The sequence below is a fragment of the Pholcus phalangioides genome, unplaced genomic scaffold (assembly GCF_987345545.1).
Source record: "Pholcus phalangioides strain wild (caught in Gottingen) unplaced genomic scaffold, Ppha-v1.0 ptg000001l_1, whole genome shotgun sequence".
NCBI lineage: Eukaryota > Metazoa > Arthropoda > Arachnida > Araneae > Pholcidae > Pholcus > Pholcus phalangioides.
In genome coordinates, this window is record NW_028301594.1 from 29,599,420 (window position 1) to 29,627,109 (window position 27,690).

The window sequence follows — 27,690 nt, forward strand, 5'->3', positions numbered from 1 at the left end:
GAGGCTCAAAAGTAGAGAGCAATGTAGGCATGTGTAGTGCTTTCAATGACTTTTTCGCGTCGGTTTTTAATGGAGGTAATGATATTCGATATACGGGTGTTGCATGGGGTAATAAAACGCTCAACGATATTCAAGTGGAAGACGTGGAGGTCCTAAATCTTCTAAGAAATGTATGTGCAAGCAAAGCACCAGGACCAGATGATATCTATCCCAGGGTTCTCAGGGAAGGTGCTAATGAATTGTTGGGGCCAGTAGCACAGATATACAGGAGTAGTGTTGCTGAGGGTATCGTCCCGAGAGATTGGAAACTGGCTAACGTTGTTCCGATATTTAAGAAGGGTAGTAGAGAAGTGGTGTCTAATTATCGTCCAGTGAGTTTGACGAGCTCCCTCTCGAAAATTTTGGAAATTATCATCAAAAGGCAGTTTGTGAAGTGGATAGACGAGAATAATGTATTGTCGGATAATCAGCATGGGTTCAGGAAGGGGAAGTCATGTGTAACTAACCTCCTTTGCTTCTATGATTACGTGACTAAGGCTTTGGGTAAGAGCAAAAATGTCGACGTGGTTTACCTTGATTTCCAGAAGGCATTCGATCGGGTCCAACATGGCAAACTCTTGAAGCGTTTACACGAGATTGGAATAGGGGGCAACTTGCTGAATTGGATAGAATCGTGGTTAAGAGATAGGTCGCAACGAGTTATGGTGAACGGGGAATTCTCTGGTTGGACAGACGTCACAAGTGGAGTTCCTCAGGGAAGTGTCCTTGGCCCCATACTTTTTTCACTTTTTATCGATAAACTCGATCAGGGTATCGATGGAATTACTAGCAAATTCGCAGATGATGTGAAGCTAATGGGGGTAATCGGGAATGAAAGCGATAGGGAGTTGCTCCAGACCAACTTAAACAAGATTGCAGCATGGGCAAATGAATGGAGCATGACGTTTAGCGTAGATAAGTGCATGGTCGCTCATTTTGGTTCGAACAACCCACGGTTCTCTTACGAGTTGAATGGTGTCACTATCCCGGATGCCACTAGAGTCACCGATTTGGGAATTCTCATTGACGAGCGACTTAAGTTTTCTGAACATTGTTCAGCGGTTGTCAAAAAATCGAATAGAATGCTTGGTCTCATTTTCAAAAAGGTCTCTTCGCGTTCTCCTAAAGTCATTCTTCCGCTTTTTCGAGGCTTAGTTCGTCCTGGACTGGAGTATGCTGTAAGGTTTTGGAGACCATACCTACAGAGGGACATAGACTTGGTTGAAGGGGTGCAGAGAAGAGCTACGCGTGTCCTTATTGGCACACAGGGCTTGAGTTATGAAGAAAGACTTCATTTTTTGAATATGTTTACATTGGATGAACGCAGGTGTCGAGGAGATATGATCGAAGTGTTCAAAATTTTCAATGGGATGGATAGGATGGACCATGAACTTTTAGTACACCGCCAATCGACTGCTTTTACAAGGGGACACCAGTATCGATTGGTGAGGGACAATGCAAGGTTATGGTGTCGCAGGGAATTTTTCTCCAATAGGGTTGTTAATAAATGGAATAGCTTACCCCCGGAGGTAGTAAATTGTAACACAATTGACACGTTTAAAAAGAAATACGATAAACATGTTGGGGTTAATCGAGAAGCTATCCATTCTTAGAATAAGACAACCATAAGTATTCTTTATGGGCATTGTATAATATTTTATCATGTGTATATATTGTTTGTAATTTGTGTTAATTGCATTTTCAATTGGGTTGCTGTATTTTTGAAACATATGACAACCATATTTTTATGGGCATCTTTTTATCAGCCACCTCGTTGGGCATTTTGCCTGTTGTGGTGTTGTATTTGTATTTGTATTTGTATTTGTATCTCTTGACCATCATAGGCCCCCCTCCCCCCCGACAGAGTGATTTTACTGTGGCTTCCCTATCTGGCTAGAAATATTTGGCGACTACAACTTAAAAACTACAACCAGATCTCATCATCATGAAGCGTTATCTGCATTTGATCTTTATCTTCGAGCCGTTCTCATGTGGGTTCATGTGTTAAGATAGCAGTGCCAAGATATAGAAGTACAGTATTGTAGAGGCATTCCATATGTCTGAGTCTCTAAGATCATAGTTGGTTATATTCAAAATCATACAGTGTAGGGATGTGTCCAAGTTTTCGATTTACTTAATTTAGAACCTAAGCCGTGTGTTTTACTGTTGATTCTTTCTCTAAAAATTCAAATACGGGACGAATAACAATTCAGGTCACCATCATTCCTTGGAAATACGGGACTCTGACAAAACCCTACACGCAGCAAGAACTCTGCCAGAAATTTTAGTATAAAAGTGCGAAACGTATTTCCTCGACACATGCGACCCAACGTTCATATAAATATATTATTTGGCGGTGGATGAAAGGTTAGTGTCACATTGTGTTTGGATAGTGTTTTAAGTGTTTGAAATAACCGTTTTGCGTTATAAAAAAAAAAGCAAGAAAAACGCGGCGGAGTTTAAAAAGAAGAAGAAGAAGCGCAAACTTGAATGACTGACTCATTCTTTCTCCTTCCAAGGATTTAATATTCTTTTTCTTTTATGTATACATACTAATACTTCACCTTAAGAAATATGTTTGCACAGTTTGTGCTGAATTTGCAGTTTTATCCTCACACAAAGCACACAATATATATCTTCTTAAACACTTCCCTATAGTGTTAAAAACTTTTATTGACCTTTTCTGTCACGAACTTATTCTTTTTTTAGTCCGAATATAAAAGAATAAGATTTAAGACGCTTTAATTCTCAGGCACGGAATATGACAGTATATGTATCCTATGAGAATTCTGTCTTATTACTATTATTATTGTGCTGATTATATTTCTTTTTTTTTTTCGACGAGGTAGAAATGTAACGCAGATCTGACATGTCGCGGACAAGTCACGTGCAGGACGATGAATGTGGTCAATATAAATTGGCATTTTTTCATTTACGAGATCTGAATATCACTATTTCGAAGATTTTTGTACTTTTATATTGAGAGATCCGTTTTTTCGTTCTGAAAAGATCACCTAACAAATAATTATTTTTAGCTTGCCCCCCCTAGGTTTGGATTTTTGGTGGTACCCAGGCGAGACATTTTACGCGCCTATAGCGAATTTATAACATGAAAAAAAATATGGGAATCGTTCCGATCGTCGGGAGGGACCCCCCCCCCTCACACCCTTATAGAACCATGGGGTTTTTTTAATAACGTGATTAACCACGCATTCCTAAGTGATCTTTGGTGATGTTTCAGCAATTGAAATGATCACATAACTCGCTTTGTCGTTGCATATTACTATTAGGAAATGATGATCATGGGAAATTGAGTATTGTTAGGGATACGTGATTTTCGTATTTACGAAATAAATGTAGATACGATAAATGCGAAATTCGCCATTTTTTTTATGAATAAACGTGAAAATTTGAATTTTTCCGTTTTTCCGTGAAATTTCGATAATTTTTACGACTTTTTGAATCGAAAATAGGAAGTAATTTTGCTAAGCACTTTTGAATTCTAGAACTTTCAACTAAGTACATATTTAAATACTTAGTCTTGCAATTAAAGTATTAAAAAAAATGTGTCGTTAGTTTAGTTCGTTTTTGCAAATGGATGCAAAATTTTTCATTTGAAAAAATTTTTTGCTGATGAATGTTTGATTTGCATAATTCTTTGCTAATGAATGCAAACCGTTTAACTTCGAAATTTTTATTGTTTTATTTTGCGAATAAATTTAAGGAAATGTCAATTAGGATTTTTTTTAGAAAAATTTAAGTATCTCTTATTATTGTACATTAGATCCGATGATTTAGTAACGATTACAATTATTTTTTTTTTTTGTAATTTTGCAACGACAAAAATGTTCACTTTTACGGCACCCGTGGGGGATTCGAATATCTCTTGTGTGCCACCGCTGCTTTCAATCACCGTGTTCAACCCTACAACCTTATACGTTTCTAGCGCAGAGTTAGAATAATATCTTTAGTCTATGGTTTCTAGTTACCCCTAAATTTGCGTATGTGGTTTGTGTAGTCCCACTAGTATATTCGAAAATATGGGTGCAGAAACTCTCCGGCATGTCACAGATTTTTATCTGAAAATTTATTATATATATATTCATTAGACATCCAACTGATTCAAAAATTGCAATCCATGCATAAAGACGACACTGTATGAAGGAGCCTTTTTTGCCTCTTTCTTTCTTTAATCATTTACTGAATACACCAATTTATGTTATTTCCCTGAAGTGGCTAACATGCTCCCATCATTCTGCAGCACAGCCCCCGAGCTGGAATCTTTGGTGGGCCCTAGGTCACTTGCCATGGGTCCCCCTCTACAGTGAATTTATGATGCAAAAAAAAAGATAAAATCGTCTCATTCCCCCCCCCCCCCCACGAGGCTAGAGCCCTGTCTGCCTCACCCTTGTGGCAGGGCCGTCTTAAGAGCATCATGGGCCCCCGGGTCAAGTGATTTATCTGACGGCCCTACCAGGGCAGCAACTGGGGGAGGGGGGGGGGGAGCAGGCGGGTCTAGTGCCCCGGGTGCTAGATCCGATGGGGCGCAAATTTCATTCTGAAACCACTCCGTCAGCATTACAAGGAAGCGTCAAAATGAGCGGTTACCTCTGGTGACCAAGCATCTAGTTGCGGCCCTGGGCCCTACGGAGGCTATAAATACCTTCCTACCATAACATAATTGCTCTCGAAAATTCGTCTTAACCTCTATCTCATTTTCATGAGGCCCCCCCCCCCATCCTGACTTCCGGCTCAGGGCCATTCTCGTGTGAGCCCATGCGTTAAGACGACACTGCTTGAGGCTCTCCAGGCGTGCCGGGATGAGCCCATATATTAATAAGATGGCACTGTTGTGGGGTATATGGTCAAGGCCCTCACACGGTTGGGGCTGACAGGGCTCCAGCCCTAAGAACGAGGACGATTCTCCTCATTTTTTTGTTTTTTCACGATACAAATTAACTATAGAGTGGCCTTTGAAAAGTCTGGCCTGGAGGCCCGCCGAAAGTCTCAGCTTAGGGGCCCTGTTCCAGGATGTGGGGGACATAGACATGGTGACTATAAAACTTTTATAAGAAAAAGGCCTTGCAAAATTTACGTGCATTTCTATAATCTGGAGAAAAATTTATAAATACTGCTGCCATCTATCTACGTATTTATTAAATTTTACACAATGAATTGCAAATTGTTCAGCTACACAGAATTACAGAATGTTATATTTGTGCTGCCATCTAGTAAAAACAAACCAAGACACAAAAGAAAGGTTTTTACTAATATTTGGTAGATGGCAGCATACACATCATAATAGAAACAAAAGTACTTTTTTTTTTGTATTTGTTTTTGCTTGTTTCATTGATTGTGTGATAGATGGCGTTTCCGTCCAACTCGTATAAGGAAAGATCGTAAAATTTTTCTCTTTTTATTTACGATATTAGCTGAAAATTAAAGAGAAAAATCATAGCAGGTTTCGTGTAGCAATGGTGAGAGAAATAAATCCTTGAAGTGAAGAATTTTTCGTCAACGGTTGATTGGAACACGGAAAGAGTGGAATTCGTTGTCCATTGTTACAGATTGACTTGTTCGATTGCACGTGAGAGGTTTGTGAAATTATTGTATTAATTATTTTTTATTTTCCTTCCAAGTCGTAGATAATGCACAGCCATGCATCATTCGCGTGTGTATAGCATGTTTGTTTAAAATTTGAGAGTTCTTTTACATTAGTGTTAGTTACGCTTGTATATCGGGCAGCGGCCTAGCTGTGGATGCGATGGAAGAAGAAACTGAAGAAATTGGGCAATTCATAGAAAATATTACCCCGCAATCGGTGAGAGGCAAGTCATCTTCGCAGGCTAGCCTCTATCGGGTGAGATGCGAGCATTGCCACCATCCAACTGAAGATACCGACCAGCGAAGGAGGATAATAATGACAGCCGTGTTCTGTTTCGTGTTCATGGTGGGTGAAGTGGTTGGCGGTGTCCTAGCGAACAGCTTGACCATTGGCTCGGACGCTGCCCACATGTTGACTGACATGGGCGCGTTCATGGTTAGTTTGGTCTCGATCTCACTTTCCAACAGGAAACCCACCAGGCACTTGAACTACGGTTTCTACCGCGCCGAGATCTTGGGAGCGTTGACCTCCGTGCTGCTGCTCTGGCTGATGACTGGCGTGTTGGTGTACATGGCTGTCGAGAGGCTTCTGAATCAGGCGTTCGAGCTGGACGTTGACATCATGATGATTGTCGCTGTGGCGGGTATAGTCGTGAACGTCATAATGTGCCTCATGTTGACCTGTAATTGGAGCCTTAGCCATCCTAGGTTTAACATGACTATGAATCTTCGGGGTGCAGTTCTGCATGTGATCGGGGATCTGTTGCAGAGCGTTGCGGTTCTTGTCGCAGCCACCGTGATTTATATAAAGCCATCGTATAAGATTGCGGATCCGATATGCACGTTTATATTCTCCGCGATAATCCTTGCTACCACGATCAAGACTATCAAAGATATAATCACTGTGCTTATGGAAGGTGTGCCGAGGGGCATCGACGTTGATGAGATTCAGATCAGGCTGTTGTCGGTTCCGGGTGTTGTTCGAGTGTATAACTTACGGGTGTGGGCACTAACTATGGGAAAAGTTGCTCTGTCGGCTCATCTGGCCATAGGAAGAAAAGTGGATGCGATGGCTGTGCTGAAGGCAGCCAGAGAATCTATGAAAGATAAAGGTTTCTTTGAGATGACGATTCAAATTGAGCCTTATGAGAGTACTTCCACTTTGTGCAAGGAATGTGAAGGGGGCATCCGTTCGGATGGTGCATTGACTGGTGGTTCTAAACTGGATGTCAACGAGGCAACATTTGAAGATATTTTACATTCTAGGGACAAAACAAACTCTTCATAGATTCCACACAAGCATTCACCTTTTCTGCAACGTTCTCGTTTTTGTCCTCTCTTACATTTAAGAATTTATAAATGGCAACGTTTAAGTTTCATAAAAAATGTATTACTTTAGATTGTAACTAACTCTTTCTCTCGAGTATGAACTTAATTTATTACATGACAATACGGTGAAACCTGTATAAAATGGAATGTCGAGAGACTATTATTTTTTCATCTTCTATGTTGCCAATTGTTTTTACTGTTATAATACGTCATCCCCATAGAGGGCGCTAGTTATAATATGCTTTTGTATTGCTGTGTTGTTTGAATAATTTGAAACCATTGAAACATTTTTTTCCCCTTCCTTCCTTATATGGTATATGTCATTTTGGATATTGTCTCGGGTTGTACCTTCAATATTTCCGTTTTTATTACCTTTTTTTTAAACTGTCCATTATATCTGGAGTTCTAATCCTGCATGTTTTTATTTACCAAACCCAGAGAGAGACTTTCGGACCAGAGAGACTGATCATTTTTATTATTTAAAAGAGTCTAGGTTTCATTTTTAATTTCAAGGATATTTGTTTATATAACAGGAAGGACCGTTGTTTATTTAAGAGTTGGTTTTTATTATAGCCTGGAGAATATTTTCCATCAGTAGGGACCATTGTATTATTTAAATGAGATCAGTTTTTATTTTTTTATTCTGGGATATTCATTCCGAAATCATGTAATTGGTGTTCATTTTATATGTTGCTTCATTTCCAATCTCGTACCTAGTCTAGAATGTTTTATTTCTAATCGTTATGTTGTGTTTGTATCATTCTTTCGTATCCACTGCTATAGTATTATCACCTTTCGGTGATGTGTTGATTTTTTTTTTTTTGGCAAGCATGACTCTTTTCACTCTTGGCGACTTATGCTTCCAGATGTTTCTTTTGTCCAAAAAAAAATTCACCATCTAGGGATACTATAGCTGTTCTGAATATCACCCGAACTATTATAAACCAATGCGTATTAAACAGACATGCATATTTTTCTCCCCATGTTTTCTTTTTGAATTTCATGTGTAAATGTGTTAGTTAAGGAGAATTCAGCTTGCTTAAGAATCCTTTTGGAAATGTAAGGAATGTTTAAGGAGTAGCCGAAACATGAAACAAAAAACGAAGCTCTGTAGATGCTATGCATGGCCGTTCCTACCGTATATACAGGCATCCCTCACTTTGCGTGATTAATTGGTTCCGCTAAATAGTCATGTAAGCAGAGTTGCAAACTGCTACGGATTATCTGTAGTGAGTTTCTTGCTGTGTTTCACTTTTTTTTTTTTAAACTGCATCTCGATCTTTACCATAATAATCAATTCATATATGCATGTGAGAGCTCGAGAGAAGACAAACTCGGAGCCGATCTGTTTTGTCTGTGCGCTGAAGGCAATCTGTATAGCCGTGTCTAAACCCACTACTCTACTCTGCCCAAATGCGCAAAAACCTGTTTTGCATCAAAATTGCCACACAATGTGGGGTAAAAACAGGTTTTCAAGCTGATGGAGTGGACGGGTTTCTTGTGGCGGGTCTGCACTTGGCTTAATTTGCATAGTGCATGGTCAAGCTCGCGGAACTTGTGTCGGAAAAAATGTTGTGTTGTTGGTGTTGTAAGAGCTTTGATGAGAAGAAAGCGGGGATAGGGAGGTGGGTCTAGAGTTTTTTTTAGAAACAGAGCACAACTTGGGTCTATCGCCATGGGCAATTTACTACCTAGTGAGTTGTGCCATAAGAGTGTGTACCTAACAGTCTGTATATCTAGTGTTGTGTATGATTTTTCAGTGCTGCCATCTATATTTCAGAAGTGAAGTGTAATGTCTGAATACTTGTACTGTTCGTAAGACTAGTGGTCTAGGGTTGCTAGACGTCCGTATATGCTTCCAACAAGGGCGTATGCAGGTTAGGATTGCATTGAATATGAATGAATTATTAATGGATCTGTGACCTCATAAAGTTGCTTTGGGAGGTGGGATTATGCTGCCCGAGCCTTCTAGGTTCTAGTGCCAATGAGGTGTTGCATTTAATGAACTTTCAATTAAAAATCTAATTTTTTTTGTACTATAAATATGTTGTACTAGGGGACCCCAAAGCAGAATGTTTAGCACTGTTCCGCGACTAGCCCTTGGCTGACTGGAAATGTTCTGCGGTAAAAATCCCCATATATGTAATAATGTTTTTTGCAGTTTTTCTTAAAATTCTTCCGAATTGTTCTGCAGCAGCGCTAATTGTTCTGCGACGTACGTCACAGATTTTGGCACATTCTGCTTTGGGGCTAGGAGATACCACCCCCCCCCCTCCCATGGCATATTCATCAAGCTGCATATTCATCACTACTGACAAGCTTTAAGCCAATGTTGGCGTGTCTGTGTAAGGCAAAACTGCATAAAGTGCGTAGGCATAAACTTGTGTTCAGCCCATGGGCCTGAAATTCCCACCCCCCTCCAAAAAAAAAACAAATTTTAGGTGGGCATGTTTCTCACACTTGGCTCAGAAAAAAAATTTACCTAAGCACACTAGCTAGTAGAAAAAATTAAAATTTTATTTTATTACTTTTCTTTTAGAATCTCAATCGACTTTTGCTTTGACAATCTTGCTCTGAGATAATAGTCTTATCTCCTGATCACCTGTGCCACTGGATCCCAAATTCCATCCTCACAAAGAGTGCTGGTGATTATTGCTGTCCAAAGGCATCTCTGAAAACGATATCTTGGTGGGGGGGATCCTTTCTTTTCTTTCTTGTACTATCGGGAAACTCGAGAACATCTCTTCTTTTGTTGAGTGTTACCCTCATAAATAACTTCGAGTACATCCAATCTTCCTTGAGTGGGAGAAAGCTGGGGAAAGATGCTTCAGCACCTGTTTTCTTTGAAGGAGGAAGTTTATGAATTCATGAAATCCAAAGGAAAACTTATTGGGGAGTTTCAAGATGAAAAGTGGGCGAGAGATTTTACATTTCTTGTTGATATCACTGGTCATCTGAATGATCTAGACTGCCGCTTACTGGGAAAAGACCTACTTGTCCATAATCTTTGACAACGTCAAAGTGTTCAAAACTAAATTAATCCTTTGGGAAAAAATTGGAAAACAAAAACTGCATACATTTTCCTAAATTATTGGAGTTGGTAAATAGATCTACAACTTGGAAATCGGACGATTATGTACAGTGCATTTCAAATCAGAATGGAATTCAGAAGCAGATTTTCTGACTTTCGCAAGAATTAAATTTTTATGAAAATGTTTTCTTCACTATTCTCGGTTGATATCGAAAGTGTTCCTCCAGAGCTACAATTTGAATTTGCAGATTTACAATGTGACTCTGTGGTTAAATGCAAGTTTTTTTTAAATTCCTTCCATCATTAATTGATTTTTATTGTAAGTATGTGTCTGACGAAAAGTATCCAGAAATACACAAACATGCATTGCATCGGGGGCTGTTGCCCCCCCCCCCCTCCCCCGACCCCCAAATGTAAAACTTTTACCCTGGCTTTTAAAAATACATTAAAAATGACGTGTATATATATATACACGCAAATATATGTATGTATAAATTTTTTTTATAATACATTTTGAGTACATGTTCTATGTCTCCCCCCCCCCCTGGAAAAAGTTGAAATGACAGCCCTGTGTTCAAAATTAATATTTGTTAAAAATAATTGAATTGAATGTTTAAATTTTTTTAAATATTTTGAAATATATCTAGTTTGTGATTGTCTTTGGGGAGCACCCTCCTCCTTATGCCATTAATGAGTGGCCCATGGAGCGCGACAAATTTTTTACATAGGTATTTATCTGGCATTCGATTGCATATCTTGCTATTACAAGCATATTATGCTGAATTCTCAAAAACTTTGGTATATATTTAAAATCAATTTAAATGTACTTCAAAGCAGATTTCGTTCATTTCTCTGGAATAAAGGAAGAGTGGGGCAAAGCTATGAATTCTGACTAAGTTTGCCCATAGGCAGAGTTTAGGACAGGTCTGTCGCTAGAATAAAAAGCTGATTAAGTAATCATGGTCGTGCCATCAGTGTAAGACATCTCTCCGAAACAGAACATCTGCAGGGCTCGGCACGGGTCACTTTTTTCACTAAAAGTCACTTTTTTAGAAACTGGTCACTTTTATTACGTATTTTCAGGCCCAGGTCACTTTTTCCACTTTTTTAGCAAAAAAAACCTCGGTCTCGCGCGCTTTTCTGCTGTCAGTGTTTTTCTTTTCTTCAAGGAGGAACTTTACCTGTTTAATATCGCTAATTTTCTCCCTCCCTTCATTGAACTACGATCGAAGGCATCTTATCTTCCCGGGAGCATACCGTGTGACGTCAGTATAACTTGATTTCAAGGCGCTTGGAAAAAGAAAGCTCCTTGGTTAAAGAATCGTCATTTTATGGAAAAGCCGGTCGGAAAAAAAACTAGCATAAAAGGCGTACTTACAACAAAGAATTTTTTGCCCCCTATACTACCATTCTTTCTTATTTCCCCACGTGCTCACTCGTTCTTTCATTTTCATCTTATTTTAAAATTGATCCTTTATTTTATTTGTTTTAAAAAATTTTAGTCCTAAGGGCCGAATACCTCTCTTGGAGCATCGAGCAAGTTACATTTGTTGTTTGTTCTATCGTTACTTTTGTTAATTTTTTTAAATGTTATTTGAAATGACGATTAGAGAGCCCGTGCAGAAGCTAACTTAAGCGCAGCGGGAGAATACCAAAGCGCGTATTAAAGACGCGTATTATTAATACGTATTAAGCGTATTAATACGCTTTGGAGAATACTCTTGTAGCTGGCCAAGGTTAAAGAAGGTCGCATGTATTTTGAATTTACTTACAATAAAAAAAAAATCATCCGATTGAAAATCGCGATCTATCGACAAATAAAATTTTTCTAACTGGATTTAAATCTCAGCAAGAAACCGTACCCCCAAATTTGATCGAAAGGAGAACTATTTATGAAAAGATCACAGAATCCTGCAATTCAACATTTAGTTTAACACAAGGTTTTCCAAATCAGATGAAAATTTGTCAGCAGGCTGGTAAAAACTCAGTTAACGTGCATGCGAGCCGTAACTAGAGGCGGATTTAACGATGGGCACACCGAGCGCGCCTTTGGCCCCTACTTCACATTTTTTTCCTAATTTAAAGGGCCTAATATTAATTTTTTTTATGCCCGGGCCGTAACTTAATTTAGAGCATCTTCACGATACTGATTGTTGACTAAATATTGTTGGATTGTTTTCCTTTTTTTTTTCTTCTCTCCATGCACGTGCGGGAACCGGTTGTTCCGACGCTGTATGCAAATCGGCGGCGGCGTACCCTCACGGGAGCACGGATATATAGACTGGTTTTTTCTCTATAGGTGAGATGTCTGTTTTTTCCGCATGGATGTATGTCGGGATTCGATTTGTTTCTCCCTTTTGATTGCCGGCTGTATTTTTGATGAACGAAAATTATCTTGTTTTTTGTTTTTGCAACTTTTATGGAAAAAGAGTTCAAAATGAACTTGTGATCATTGTTTTTCTTCAGCTCAGTCGGTACGCTCTGCCCCCCCCCCCCCCCCCCCAACAAATATCGACATCTTGCGCGCCATTCTTGATGTGTAAAAAAATCTTATTTTTAGACCTCGGAAGTTATTAAAACGTTTGTCTCGAGTCTGTTATGACCGCAATAGGAGAGGGCGGGGGTCTGGTTCCACCGGTGTTGAACGAGGAAAGGTGCCGAGTTTACTCATTTTCTGTTAAAAAGAGTGGATACCGGCCCCGAGCGATAGTAAATTTTCGTTCGTACTTGCGACCGGGATTGCTACATACCGTGATCAGATCCAAAAGCGGGGGGGGGGGGGGAGGCAATGCCTTGGACGGCGTTTTTGATGGAATGGTATATTTAAGAAAAGGCAATAAAAATTCCTTTGCAAAATTATCGAATTTCACAGTCAAGGGGCAGTAAAATTACGTTTCCCCTCCATAAAAAACAATTGTATTACGGCCATGGTAAATCGGGTGTCCCGGATGGGGGCGAATTCACTATTTTTGTTCGTTGAAAGTTACGGGAGGATCAGCGCTAACGTGGCGACTTGTTTTCGCGCTAAAATAGGTAGCCCTGACAGCAGCATCCATAAACTCTGTATCAACCGCATTTATAAACCCCGTATGTTGTTGATTCGATTTTTGTGTTCATTTCATCCTAATTTTCCGTATTTCCCGATATATTTCTATCGATTTTCGCATATTAGGTTAATTCATATTATAAATTATATATTTTAATTTTTTATGTGCTCTTTGTCAGCCATCTTGAATTGACTACCGCAAAACGGCGATTCCTTGGCTCGAAAAAAAAGTCGCCACGTTGGTGCTTACAAGGTTCATGGGAAATTTACCGGGGAAGGCCGCTGAGTCTTTTTTCCTGTTAAAAATTACGGGGGGGGGGGGCAAAATTATACTGTTTCCAGGGGTAGGAACACCGCGCCAAAATTAACATCTTGCGACATCCTGCTCCAACAGTGTTTTCGTATTTTTCTGCGCCAAATAGCTAATTTTGCTTCGTATGTCCAGAATTTCTTAAAGGACGCCAAAAATTTTTTGTTCCTGCTTACCGTGAAACGATTCTTTCTAAGAGCGTGTTTTATATATATTCCACTGTACGACTTATTTAAACTATCGGCTTTTCCATCGTGAAACCCCGATAATATCCGTGATTGTGCAACTGAAGATAGTTTGCAATGGTCTTTCAGCTTCAAAGTGCGCCGCTGTGGTGGTCATAATGATGGACTCGCATCCCGGGTTCGAGCCCCATCGTCACCACAGTGGTGGTCGGGTGAAGTTGGTTTTCTGTGGTTCCCAACTTCAAGGCGCCAATGCCAGCCGATCTCCCCGTTAAAAAGTCTCGCCACAGAGAGCGACAGTCCTACAAACAGTATAAATATTCAGTCATTACACTACTCACTTCACTTCTGAGATATAGATGGCAGCACTAAAAAATCATACACAACACTAAATACGCACTCAGACTGTTAGGTACACATACTTACACTTCCGGCATAACTCACTAGGTAGTAAATTGCCCATGGCGATAGACCTGAGTTGTGCTCGGCTTCAAAAAAAAAAAAAAACGCTTTAAAGTGCAAATGCGAGTCAGTTGCCGTTTAAAAAAAAGTCGCCACTGGAAGCAGTAGAAATTACTGTAGTGTATCGTCATTGCGTCAAATCCAGATGTTTCGTGAAAAAAATTTCCATTCCGGAAGTAAAAAGTGTGTTTTCGCCGAATTACGAATGTTAATTTAGAAACTTTGCCGAATAACGAGTGTCAGATCGCTAATCTCGCCAAATAATGCGTACTTAATCGCCAAACGTCGTGTTGATTCTTCCGAAATTCTCCCCCATTTTGCAACAATTTCTTTCCGAGTATAAAAAACTTATAGAAAATTTTTTGCTCATTTGAAGTGTTGCTGTTCAAGACAGCAAATAGTGCCCTCAGTAAGCAAAAATCATCTTAAATAGACTGGTGTGAAAAATTTTATGACAGCCTCTCTTTCAAACAAGGTGTCAAAAGCTTGAAACACCAAAAACAAAAAACAAGCTGATGAAAAGATTTTTGATAACAAAAGACAGTGCAGTTTTATTTTGAAAAGGGATGAGGGTTAACGAAAATATTCTTGTTAATTTCCCTGCTCCAATAAATATCTGCCCCAAATCCTATATTTTGCTGCTCCAAAACTGATCCGAATCCTATATTTTGCTGTTCCAAAACTGCTCAGAATCCTGAATTTTGCTGCTTCAAAGCTGCTCCGAAATGGACTTTGTCACTTCCCACCCCTGTGTTTCTGGGTAAAGGAGTAAATGTGGTTTTTTTTTTGCAGGGGTGTATGTTGTGTGTAAAAAAAAGGGAAAATATATATTTTTACAAATTTCAAAACTGGTTTATTTTTCCCCTCACCCAAGGACAGTATTATTTTGGTGCCCCCGCCTGTAAAATAGTACTCGCCCACTTTTCCCAGTCCAGCCATAGGTGGAGATACTTTAAGGTCTTAGGGGTGTGGCACGATGACAATTGATATACATCATATATATGTATACATCATTAGGCTCTGCCATTGACGCTGGGGGGAGGGTGGATTGCCCCTCCCTCAACATATAATAATTAAAATAATTTAGTTAATTTAATAATTTGAATACTTTATTCAATTTAACAATTTAAATATTTTATTCAATTTAATAATTTAAATATTTTATTCAATTTAATAATTTAAATAATTTTTTAATTTAATAATTTAAAATGTTAAAAATTTAATTTTATGGTTTTTAATCATTAAGTAAATTTCTTAAAATTTGTTGGAACATATTATACAAACCTAGGTATGTAAATCAAATTTGTACTAGTTAAAAAAAGTTTGAGTACATTTTGTATACTGTCATTCATAGCATAACATGAATGAAAAATCCACTGGAATGTAGATGGGACAAATTCTCTCATCAAATTTTGGTGTTATTTCATTTTTTTCCCTTCTTTGAATGGGAAAAATTTTTCCCGCTTTGAAGTTTTTCCTGCTTAATTTGATTTTAAGATGGGTTGTGGAAAGCAACATGGGGGAAGGCATTACTGCTGTTACTTAAAAAGGATGTAATGTAGTTATTCTCTCACACATAGTTGTTGATAAATTTGATAAGTTATTCAAAACTTTTCTGGTTAGCAGAATGCGTTTGAGTTTGATTTAATTATTTCTATCTATTATGTAAAAAAAGCAATTTCAATGAGTTCTATTGAAATGCAAAGTTAAAACTAAATTCAATTTCAATTCATTCAATTTGGTAATAAAAATTCATTGTCCATTTGGTCTCTCTCTCTAAAAATATTTTGGTCACTATTTGGTCACTTTTAAACATTTCGGTCACTATTTGGTCACTTTTTCAAACATTTTGGTCACTATTTTCACTAATTTTGAGGCCATGATCCGTGCTGACCCCTGCATCTGTCTGTCAGGGTCAGAGGATAAAGTTTTTGTACCCTTTTAAAAATAAAAAGACATCTTCATCAAATCGGGACGTAGGGTCAGCATATAAAATTTGATTGGGTGCCTTGGGCAATACCAAACATATGTGACCTCCGACATCCCTGGCCAGAGCCACCCTTCCCAACCCACCAACATTTTCAATGACTGCCTATGGGGAAAGTGAGTTGAATTTAACATGGGATGGAGGGGGGTTTGGTTTTCTTCAGAAAAATTAAAAAATTAATTGAACCCAACAGCAAAGGAACTTTTGTTTAATTAATGAATTATATTTTCAAACTTGTATGAATAAATCCAGTGAATGAATTGAAATATTTTTAACTGTCTTAACTACTTTTGATTGACTCTAGTGAGTGTGGATGTTTTCTTTCCTAAAGAGCCTAATAACTTTTTAATGAACCAAGATTCGACTGATAAGCAGCATTTTTGCCTCCTTATAAGAAGTAGTAGCAAAGCCAGAGAAATCTGCATATTTCTTGAAAGTATGAAAATTCTAGAGGAAACTGGAATTTAATTACAATTTTCAACCATTTTTTTAGTTAAATTTCTTATGGCATTGCCAATATTAATGTTACCAAACATTCATCAGTGAGGCCTGGTGAACTTCTCGCATATTTATCTCATCAAATCCAACATACTTCATTGTCAAAAGATTTAACTTTGTTTTACATCTTCAATTTTCAAGCCCATATCCAGGATTAAGGTTGAACTTCAAGCCGAATTTTGAAGGTTGGAATTCCTAAAATTAACATCTAAAAATTGTGTAAAGGGATAAAATAAGCAGCATGCACCAGATAAACGAGAAGATTGAGAGTATCAGCATTAGTGTATGAAAGTGGCTCATTGCCATGTAGTCTGTATGGGAAAAGGCTGTGGTGGTGCGGAGATAGACTTGGAAGTCTGGCGGGGGGGGGGCAGGGTCATTATTACTGGGGGGGCAAGATGATAATTCATACATACATTAGATCAGTCGACTCCACCTTTGACGCTGGGGGGGGGGGGGGCAATGTCCCCCACGACTCCCCCGTATCTCCGCCCATGGTGGTGCAGTTGCAACTGGTTTGTGCCTGAGCACAAATCGGGTATATTTATTCCTCTCCCCTAGGAATCCAAGTACCTGTTATGTAGACACACTTTTTTTTTTTTAATCGTTGTTAATGAGTACATTGGCCCCTGGAGGCATTCAAGTATTACATAAGCAGAATTTCAGCCATTTTTGCATCAATGGGTTCTCTTTCAAGGTTGCAGTACTTGCATGCTCCAAAGCAAAATGTTCTGCATTGAGTTTTTAGCTGATCGAAAATGTTCTGCAGTTGAAAAGTAGCAATTGTTCCTGCAATCTGTAAGTGTTTTGGATTTTAAACACAAAAGAGTTTTTTTTCCCTTCTTTTCTTCAAATCTTTCCTAAGATTATTCTGCAGGAGTACTTGTCACAATTTTTGATATATTCTGCTGCGGGGGCATGGCATGGTTGGCTGAAGTTGGTTTTCTGTGGTTCCCAACTTCAAGGCGCGAATGCGAGCTGATCTCCCCGTTAAAAAGTCTCGCCACAGAGAGCAACAGGCCTACAACGTTACAAATATTCAATCATTACACTTCACTCACAATTTGAAGTATAGATGGCAGCACTGAAATATCATACACAACACTAGCTACACACTCAGACTGTTAGGTGTACACACTCACTTTGTTCCAGACTCTGCCACGAAGCTGGACTGGAAGAGATCTCGGCAACAGGATAAGTTCGGTGGCAGAGACCCTGGCGTTCATTGCGGGGGCATGGCGGGTAAGGAAATGAAATGATTTTTAAGAATATTTGCACATAATTCTTACATTTAGAGTTAATTAATGAGGTTTAATTTTTTAATATTCTGCAAATGAATGTACCTGTGATTCACACATTTTTCAGGGATCATCTCTGTTAACCAAGGATCTTGTTATGGGAATTAAGCAGCATTATCCCTAGTCAGTGGAGGCCCCAAAGCAGAATATGCCAAAATCTGCGACGTACATCGCAGAACAATCGGTTCTACTGCAGAGCAATCTGGAAGAATTTTAAGAAAACACTATTATGGGAACTTTTATACTGCAGAACATTTCCAGTCAGCCAAGGGCTCTTTGTAGAACAATGCAAAACATTCTGCTGTGGGGGAATCGAGGTGCTACTGTAATTGGTTGATCCTTTTTTTTTTTATACAGTATTTTCAGATAAGTTACAAAATTGATATCTGTTTGCCCTAGTACATTATTTGGTACATTTCCGTTTATAATCATAAGGGGCTGTTCAAGTATTACATCAGCAATTTTTCAGCCATTTTTGACCCCCCCCCCCCCACAAGCAAAATTTCGTCATCTCTGCCCCCACCTCCTATCACTTGGTGGGATCAGAGACTGTATGCAGGGAGGGGGCTCCTGCCCCCTCCCCAAACGATCAAAAAAAAATTTTTTTATGCAAAAAATATTTTTAAAAAACATTAAAAAGAAAATACCTTTTTCTGTTATTATAATCAATTTCTGTTAATTTCAATGGTCAAGGCTAAGAACTCAATTTCCTTTTAAGAAATTCATTGTGACCCACCCTCTAAGACATAAATCCTTGGCCCGGGGGGGTGTTATCTGATGTGGCCTGCCCCCTCAGACCTAATTTTGTAAAAATGAACAAAGTGGTTCATTTACAGCGCTCAGGTGACCCATGGTACGATTCCAGAGCATTTAGGCGGTCTGTGGCATATTTTCAGATCACTCAAGTAGGTCAGTGACATTCTTTAGATCACACAAGTAGGTCAGTGACATTCTTTAGATCACACAAGTAGGTCTGTGGCACATTCACATCACTTAAGTGACCGCAACACAGTTCCAGAACATTAAGCGATCCGTGGCACATTTAGAAATCCCTTGAGTGACAGTTGGCACAGTTTTAATGCACTTAAGCGATCCCAGTGTGGCTCTACATCACTCAGGTTACCCCCGGCACATTCCCAGATTACTTAAGTGATCCGCAGCATAATTACGGATCACTTGAATGATGCGTTGCACAGTTTGAGAGTATTACTTGTAACTTTGGGGTATTACTGTATTCCTATATATATTTACACTGATTTGTTGCAAAAGCATAAAACTATTATTTTTATCTTTTTTTACATGTTTGTTTTGCTTGCATTAGAAGATTTGACAATTTCTAAAATGCAATGGGGGTAGTTTTTGTGCTGATATTCACTTTTCATACATATGCAGATTTTATCCCAAATAAATAAGCTCTTCTAGCTGAAGAGGGAAGAAGTGAAAGAATGCAGCAATCAAAAATTTCAAGATTTATGGTTATATATTTTAGTTTAGATTTGAAGTAGGGATGGGACAAATAAAAAATACTGATTATTCAACTAATGTTTTGGCTGAATAACAAATATTCGATGGCCTGATATCTATTTTCTTAAAATTTTACACTAGTCACGACAATGTCAATCATTATTTGCTCTCAACAAGTAATGTCTCATAAAATTTGCGACTTGTTTTCTTATTTTTTCCTCTTTAGATGTTCATAGCACCTCTTTCAATATGTATCTTGTCTAAGTACATCCTCCAAAAGATAAATCATCCTCTAAAACGTACACAAATTAACTTGTATATAATTCATATTCACTTCCACCTTATTGCAGTGGGATTCTATTTTCAGTTTCATGGTTTTTTTTTTACTTAAAAAATTCTCCTTGGCGTAACCTCTTTCACAGAAAGCTATATACACCGCAGAATAAGATATGATCTGTAAATTTTTAATTTATGCAAAAAAATTCCAATCTAAGTTTTTTTAAAATTAGTTTATTGTGCTTAGATTTACAGATATTCCGCAAGGAAATGGCAACCAAATATTCATTCCCATCTCTCTCTCTAATTTCGAGCTTCTTACCTCTATTAACACTAGAGGTACTGACATTTTGTTCTACCTAGAAAGGTTGATTTTTAGCTATAAAATCTTGATTTTTTTTTTTTTAAGTTTTTTTAAATGTTTAAATGTATTTATGAGTAGGTAGCCTAAGAGATAAAATATTAAAAAAAGCAAAAAAAAAAAATCAGTTTTCCAAATAAATTTCATAATTTTTTTTAATACCTACCCAGAAATTCCTTGTTGCATAACCGATAAAACGTATTTACATTATAGACATAAAAACTACAGATTTGCACACATCATGCCTTTTATATTTTTAAATACCTTTTTTTACATTGCAAATGCTTTTTTTTCTTCTCAAATTTTTTACTCACTAAAGATGTAGCGCTTTTTGCTATTGCATGGCGGGATTTAATATCGTTATATTTGTCCTGGTACAGTAGCATTTGCTATTAGCAAATTCTGATTTCTAAACTAATAAAGTTCTCTACACTTTTTAATTAATTTTTTAAAAAAAAGTTTCATTTATTTTCTACAAATCGACCAAGCATTTCTTGAGGCAAAGTCGAATGTTATAGAAAACATACACAAATGAATGATATTCACTTGTTTTAGAGCCATCTGATCAACACCATACACATTAGGTAACACTCAACTGTTTTAGGAGTTTTTTCGTATTTTGAGAATATTATATTCCAATGTATTGAACTTAGTAGAAAAATACTTTATTTTTGTTAAACCTTGCAAAAACGAAATCTAACACCCTTGTGTGTAAGCGTATCTCATATAAAGGAATCCCTGATGAAGTTTCAGTGAAATTTCTTTCTGATCTTTTATTATTATATCTATCAAGGAGTATTTATTATTCTGCTTCACAATTTCAGCAAATATTTAATGAAGAAAAACTATCATCTCAACCAATTACATTTCCATCTTTAAGGTAAGATTTGATGATTTTGGCATTACAGTAGAGTCTGATTATTTGGGTCTCAACTTTCTGGATAATCCAAGATGTTAAAATTTTTCGGAATTTCTAAAATCTTTTTTGCCAAAAACTGAGTTTTTCTTTCATCTCTTTCTTCCTATGAATGAGTGTAATTTCGGTTTTAAAGAGGCCTTGATCCTTACTTTGGAAGATTTTTGGTGGATTCCCAGACCAAAATCATTGACAGGCCCTTTTATAAAAAAAATTATAGAGTGAAAAGAAGAAAAAAATAACATTCACATCAATTACATCTGGACTGGAGTCCGTTAGCCTTACTTAAGAAGAGGCTATAGGTTTTGGCAGTTGTGTAATGCCAAGTTAGATTAAGGGCAAAACAAGTAAGAAGTATTTACTCTCCCTTCCCTCGCACTTATGTCTTTTTGTAATTGCTTTTCGGATAATCAGTTTTCAGTAAATAAGAGGTGGTCTCCATTCCATTTTTACCTGAGTTCGAACCCCCACTTGTGGTGCTGCTAGCGAATGCAAGCATTCTTGTTAAATTTTGCTACAGAGAGGAACAGACGTACAATGGTAAAAATATTTTGATCATTCACTCACAGTTCGAAATATAAATGGGGGCCACTTAGATATGTACTCAGACTGTTAGCTATACACACTTTGTTCCAGACTCTGCCATGAAGCTGGGTTAAAAGAGGTCTTGGCAATGGCATAGGCATGCTGTTCATTCATTTATGTACTCCATTTTTTGGCCAAACCAGTCTTTTTACTTCATTATAAATCAGCCAGTAAGTAAGGATGCTTTCGACTAGCCAAAGCGAACATGTCTGTGTTAGAGGGAATTTAATTTCACAATTTGTGACGAAATATTTGCTGCGCATGCGATGACCAGTCATGGTCCTTTTACATAAAATTAAACATCTTGGCCCATTTATTTTTTTTATTTTTAAATAGTTGGGCAGCATAATGTTTTAAGAGGCGTGAAATTTCAACATTCTGAACAATATGAGTGAGAAGATTGAAAATGGTCAAAATGGCTTTCTTGATCCTTGTACTGTTGCACAAAATCTTCTTTTGAAATTTGGGTATTTGTGGAATTAAATATATGGAATTTATTTTTAATATGGCAATTTTAATTTGATTTTTCTGTTTTATGACGTGTATAGAACTTAGTGATTTCAAATCCCTCATTTCACTATGGTTGCCTCTCAATTTGGCAATGATCTTGGGAAATCGATTGGTTAAAAATAATTACAATATTTTCGATTGTTTTTTTCGATTTCCATCCATTATTTCATACTAAAATATAGGATTTGAGTGAAATATTTCCCACGTGCTCCGTGTTTGTTTTGAAAAGAAGGCTATGAAAAGTTGCAAGCACGAAAAAAAAAAAAAGAAAATTTACAAGTAAGCATGACCCAAGCAATCCTTTGTCCGACCAATTGACTTCCTCGTTCCGCGAGCCAATGAACGGATTGTTTTCAAACGCGCCGACCAATCGAGAAGCGGGTCACGATGACGTAACAGCCGACGCTGCGACCCGTTGTATTACGATAATCACAAGTTCGATCTCGTCTTGGCGTTGCTTCGTTTGTGTGTTTATTCTCGTGCTGGTGAAGAAAAAAAAAAAAGAAATTGATTCTGTTTTGCTAAAATTTCGCGCTTTGGACGTGTTCTTACTCGAAACATCGTTTCAGAAATATTCTTGACCCAGTGGTAAGTGAATATTACTTCGAATTGTAGATGTTATTAGTTATTTTAAAACTTGAAGTGATCTTTGTTTTCTGGAAACGCGGGGCCCCGTTTTTTCGTCGTCGTTCACGCGAGGGTTTACTCTTCTCTTCTTGCCTGCCTCTGGGTGTTATTCCACCTGTGATTGCAAAGGGGGAAGCGTTCCTGCTGACGCCATTTTTCTTTTGTTATCACCGTTAACCGATTTTCGTTGCTGTAGAGGTCAGTGGTTATCGCTTTCGAGGAAAGTTCGTATCTCAAAAATTATAACGCTTCTGAGATCTCGATTTGTATTTTACTTTTCGGATCGCGATCGCATTATTTCGAACGTTTTAATCGCTGAAGCAATTCTTCGTAGCGTCAAGTAAAACGGACATATTGCTTTATAGCGTTCGTATTGAAGGCTTAATCGCGATCGCGTTGGGAGGGATCTCGTCCTTGACTGCTGGGGATAGCGTTTTCTATTATATTTATATTAATGTGTTAGCGAATAGTGGGGGGCCCGCGGTCCCATTGTTGTATTTCGTTGTTAAAAATGGTTATAATTTTTCTTTTTAATTAGTTAAGGTTTGAGAAGTTTCCTTTTTAATATATTCAACTCGTGAAGAAATTTTAATTGTTCCATAATTACTTCTTCCCCAGTTCGTTGTTTAACTCTAAAAATAGAATGTAATTATGGTGGAATCAAGTGGCGTTATAATTCACGGCTCGCTGCGCGGGTTCCATGTTATCATGAATGGCATGACACTTTTCCATGTTTTGTTCTATTTTAGTTTTTTTGTGAAATTTCGCGAGTGTTGTGTGTCTTGGCTTGGATTAAGAGGCCGGATTTTTTTTTGAATTGTATTTTGAGGTATCTACGAGGGTGGAACAAAGAAGCGCTGGTAGTGGGGGTGTGAGGGAGGGGATTGGCCTTCCGAGAAATGGAGGATGGTGGGGAGGAAAAACCCGTGCCTTGCGGGGAAGCTGGAACATTGCCCCGTTTTTATTGCGACGTCATCGTTGCTAATTTCCACGCGGGTGGAGCCTTGGGTGGTCACGTGCCCGAAAATTTGTAAACTGTGTGTGTAACGGTGGAACATATTCGAAAATTTATATTTCGGTGCATTCGCGACAGACATTGCAAAGCGATTTTTTTTTCCTTCTACGGCATTGTTTTGCGTGACTGATAAGTGAGCTCATTATTGCATATCTAGATGGGCGTCAGTGATGCAATTTTGTGATACCTTATCAGAGTGGTAACATTGCCCAGTGCTTGACAAATCCGTGTCGGCAGATCGTCATGGTGACTGAAAAAAACATGCATTGGCACCTAAAATTTTTTTTACATGATTAAATGACGTCTGAACACAATTTCTACATTCTTAAAATTGGACGCATTGGCACATACCTTTTATAGAAAAATCCCACAGTCCTTGTATTCCTGGGCTGACCATGTTTCCTCAACAAACAAATATGGAAAATTGGAATTGTCTATTGCATGTGGCTTAACAAGTTTAAAAGTATATATATATACGCATGCGCCAGTCCAACATTCTTTAGAAGCCAAGCATGTGATACATGAGATTTACCAAAATTATAATTATTTTGATTAAACTAAGATAATTATTGCTCATTCATTAGAAAGGTAATTAATGGTAAGTTTACATTAATTACAAAAAATCATGTTCATTGTGTCATGTATAAAATGTGCGATTTGGTCATGAACTGTTGCGGCAGTCAGAAGTGGATTAAAGGAAAACTAACCAAGTGGGGAGGTTCTTACTCCACCTATTTTACCTTACTAACTGCAGAGACCCATAGATTCTAGTTAAGATGATTATGCCTAATTATTGGAGCTCCAGTTTTGAGACTTGTGTTGTTTCGCAACAAATCTCATGTGACTAATCATCTCAAGTGAGCTTATTATGCACATTGCATTTCTAGGTGTAAATTTTTTACTGAAGAGAGATAAGATAAGCTGCTTGGACTTTGGTCATGTAATTTTGCAATGTTAGTGATAATGACATATTGAAATGAGTTGTTATAGATTATCACTTTTTTTAATATGATATGGTGTAGAATGTTTTTAGTGAAATATTAATTTATTTTTATATTTGGTTTAGAAAACTTGAAGCATGGCTCGTACTAAGCAGACTGCTCGGAAATCTACTGGAGGTAAAGCTCCTCGTAAACAGCTGGCTACCAAGGCTGCACGTAAGAGTGCGCCATCCACAGGTGGTGTGAAGAAGCCTCATCGTTACAGGCCCGGTACTGTGGCTCTCAGGGAGATCCGTCGTTACCAGAAATCGACTGAGTTGCTGATAAGGAAATTGCCGTTTCAGCGTCTCGTCAGAGAAATCGCTCAAGATTTCAAGACTGATCTTCGTTTCCAGAGTGCAGCTATTGGTGCTTTGCAGGTTAGTTAGCATGTATATCTTTGACATCACTTTGCAGTTTTATTTCTTTTATTATAGGGGTTATAAAGTGAAAAGTGTGTAAAACGGATGCTATATAAGATGGGAACCCTGTCTTAAATGAAATCTTATTTGTCTATTTTTGTTTTGTACAGGTTTCACTGTATAAACATAATTTGTTTTCTGTATATATGTTCACATTTTACCTTTACCGCAAAGGATTACCTTACAAAATATTTTAGCTGGTTTCGTCCCAGTTAAAATATTTAAGTTTTAAAATGTCAAGTTTAATTGTGGAGGGAAGTTATGCTGTTTTCGCTTTAGCCTTCCCTAGTCACAACTTTGTTAAAGCTATAACATTATATAGTTAATTTCCATTGACCCAAGGCTAGACAAGTCCTGGGTCGACATGGTGCCTAAAAAATCTAGTAGTACGTAAAATTTTATATGCATGATTGCTGAATTGTAAATACAACAAATACATTTTGATTTTGTATCAGTCTCCTAACATGGGAAGAGGTCAAGGTTGAATTATAAAATTATGTATGACCATTTTTGTTGAGGAGAAAAACATGCTTGGCTCTTAATTTTTTTTCAATTAGTCCAGTCTTGATATATGACCATTTTGTCAGTTTCATCCTATCTAACCATCACTAATCGCACCATCTCTAGCAATTTTTGCCCCAAAGCAGAATATTTTACATTGTTGTTCTCTCAGCTGCCTGGAAATGTTCTGCAGTAAAATTTAACATAATTTGGGTGTTCTTATCCTTTCACCAGTAACCCTAGCAAATTGCACCTAGTTAGGTCTAGTGAACAAAATTGCTTATTGCATTTCCATACAATTGTTTTTTATTGATTGTGATGTGACACTTTATTGATCTTATTTTAGGAAGCCAGTGAGGCATACCTTGTGGGATTGTTTGAAGACACAAATCTCTGCGCCATTCACGCAAAACGTGTAACGATCATGCCCAAGGACATCCAGCTTGCTCGTAGAATCAGAGGAGAACGTGCATAAATTCGTCCTTCTCACATGAATCTTCTACATATAAAGCACCTCCACCACTTTTCATCAGACATTTTCAAATGTCATTTGAATCAGCAGCCTTTCTTTTTATGTATGAGAATAATATATTCATTCATGTATGAACCTGGTATACTTGTATTCATTCAAATATAAGTTCTGATTCTTTTTTCTTTTCGTATACTAACATTTGTCTTTGTTATTTATCATTCATACTGATATAGCATCTGGGAGCATTTTTTATTATTGGTACTATATTATTAGGCATGTGTGTGGTTTGTCGTGTAGTACCTCTTCTGTTTGTGTAAGTTGTAGAAATGTCTGCTGTGACATCTTTTTTGTGACGTGTCAACTAGAAAAAAGTTTTTCTGCTTTTGCTTGCTGTAGTGGCAGTGTTTCGTTTTCATTATTATTATTTTTTGAAGATATTGATTTGTTTTCTGGGGTTTTGTTTTTTATATATATATATATTACGTATGTAGCAGTTTGAAGATATATGCATGCTGCTGTGTGCTTCATTGACTGTGGATGTTTATTGTTTAGGATCTTCATTATATAAATGCAGAGACTTTCAGGAAAACTTTTTTAAAAGGCAATTGTAATAGAGGTATTCGTGTCTCAAAAAAAAAGATAGCGTAGAAAGTTGTTTGCATTCCATCAATGACCGACTTGTAAGACTACAAAAGAAATTTTTAAAGCTGATTTTTCTTTTGTTTTGGCTTTTGCTCGACAAAATAGTTTTGATTTTTAATTTTACCATCTTAAATTTACTGTGCTGAAGGAATAAGAAACATCCCCTGGAGAGAGAAACTCTCACTGCCATTGTTCAACTGTATATACTCACTTGTATGTGTATAATATGTAATGCATTTTCTTTTAGTAATTTGAGCATTTTGTTCTGTTGCAGATGTCGGTTTGTAACATCCCATAAACAACCAATAAAGGTTTTTAGACTGGGTAATATCTTGTTTTCGGTTTCTGGCTCAATTCTTTGAAATTTCTATGATTTTATATCTTGATTGAAATGTGAAGAAAGATGAGCTTCCCAGGCTGGGATTACATTATAAAAGTTTGACAAAAGTTCTTTTATGTCAGTTGAAAATTCAACCACAGTAAGTTTATTGGTTGTATTTTCTCGAATGTAACCGATGTGCTTTTATTTGGTTGGATCTTTCAATTTTTATGAAAGAGCTTTCACCACACTTTTATAGTGTAATATCCTGGCCTTAGAATTAAACTCTGAAATGGAACTGAATGATCAGTGCTTGTTTCAAGTGGGGGGGGGGGGCTGCTTGTAATGAAGTCAGGAAAAACATTACGCAAATATATTCCTATCCATATATATATATACACACCAAGTTGAGCACAGATAAATTAATTTCATGAGGAATGGAAAAGTTGACATTGCAAATATATTTTGATTATATTTGTTGCAGCTGAATCTAGTAGTGATCATTATAGCAAGGTTTAGTTAATAAGCTTGCCATGGTGACTGGAAAAAAGTTACTAGTATAAGTATTTTTGGAGCAAAATCCACATTATCTACACTGCTGGCCACCGTAAATGCAACACCCTGAAGGAAGCATGCAAATAATATGAAATTTACAACATGCATTAGCGGAGGTGAGATATGCAAATGATTAGAATTTCAGCGCAGACGCACATCACGCGCGCCACTTCAAAGCGCTATTTAAGGCTTGGAGATTTGGACGATTTGAAGTACGGCAATTGTGTTTTTCTTGTGGTTTTTTCAAAAAAACGAT

At 37.5% G+C, this 27,690-nt stretch overlaps 1 protein-coding gene and 1 pseudogene across 5 annotated transcripts; both read left to right on the plus strand.

Moving 5' to 3' along the window:
• The first annotated feature begins 5,394 nt into the window (after positions 1-5,394).
• LOC149090315 (histone H3.3A) lies at positions 5,395-26,888 on the plus strand. 4 transcript variants are annotated; one of them, XM_089234072.1, is made up of 3 exons: positions 5,395-5,633; positions 24,610-24,903; positions 25,793-26,888. In XM_089234072.1, the coding sequence occupies exons 2-3, from the start codon at positions 24,622-24,624 to the stop codon at positions 25,919-25,921; spliced, it is 411 nt and encodes a 136-aa protein (XP_089090198.1). In that variant the 5' UTR covers positions 5,395-5,633; positions 24,610-24,621; the 3' UTR covers positions 25,922-26,888. The 4 variants fall into 4 exon arrangements, with proteins under 4 accessions (XP_089090198.1, XP_089090190.1, XP_089090206.1 ...); XM_089234064.1 differs by lacking the exon at positions 5,395-5,633 and adding an exon at positions 22,252-22,489; XM_089234080.1 differs by lacking the exon at positions 5,395-5,633 and adding an exon at positions 22,486-22,726.
• Positions 5,681-7,264, plus strand: LOC149090316 (proton-coupled zinc antiporter SLC30A2 pseudogene; annotated as a pseudogene). Its single transcript, XR_016192902.1, has one exon. The product of XR_016192902.1 is annotated as a proton-coupled zinc antiporter SLC30A2 pseudogene (transcript).
• Positions 26,889-27,690: the final 802 nt, after the last annotated feature.

Coding starts and splice junctions, on each gene's coding strand:
- LOC149090315 (XM_089234072.1), top strand. CDS start 24,622: ATGGCTCGTACTAAGCAGACTGCTCGGAAATCTACTGGAGGTAAAGCT. Junction 24,904..25,792: donor CAGCTATTGGTGCTTTGCAG/GTTAGTTAGCAT, acceptor ATCTTATTTTAG/GAAGCCAGTGAGGCATACCT.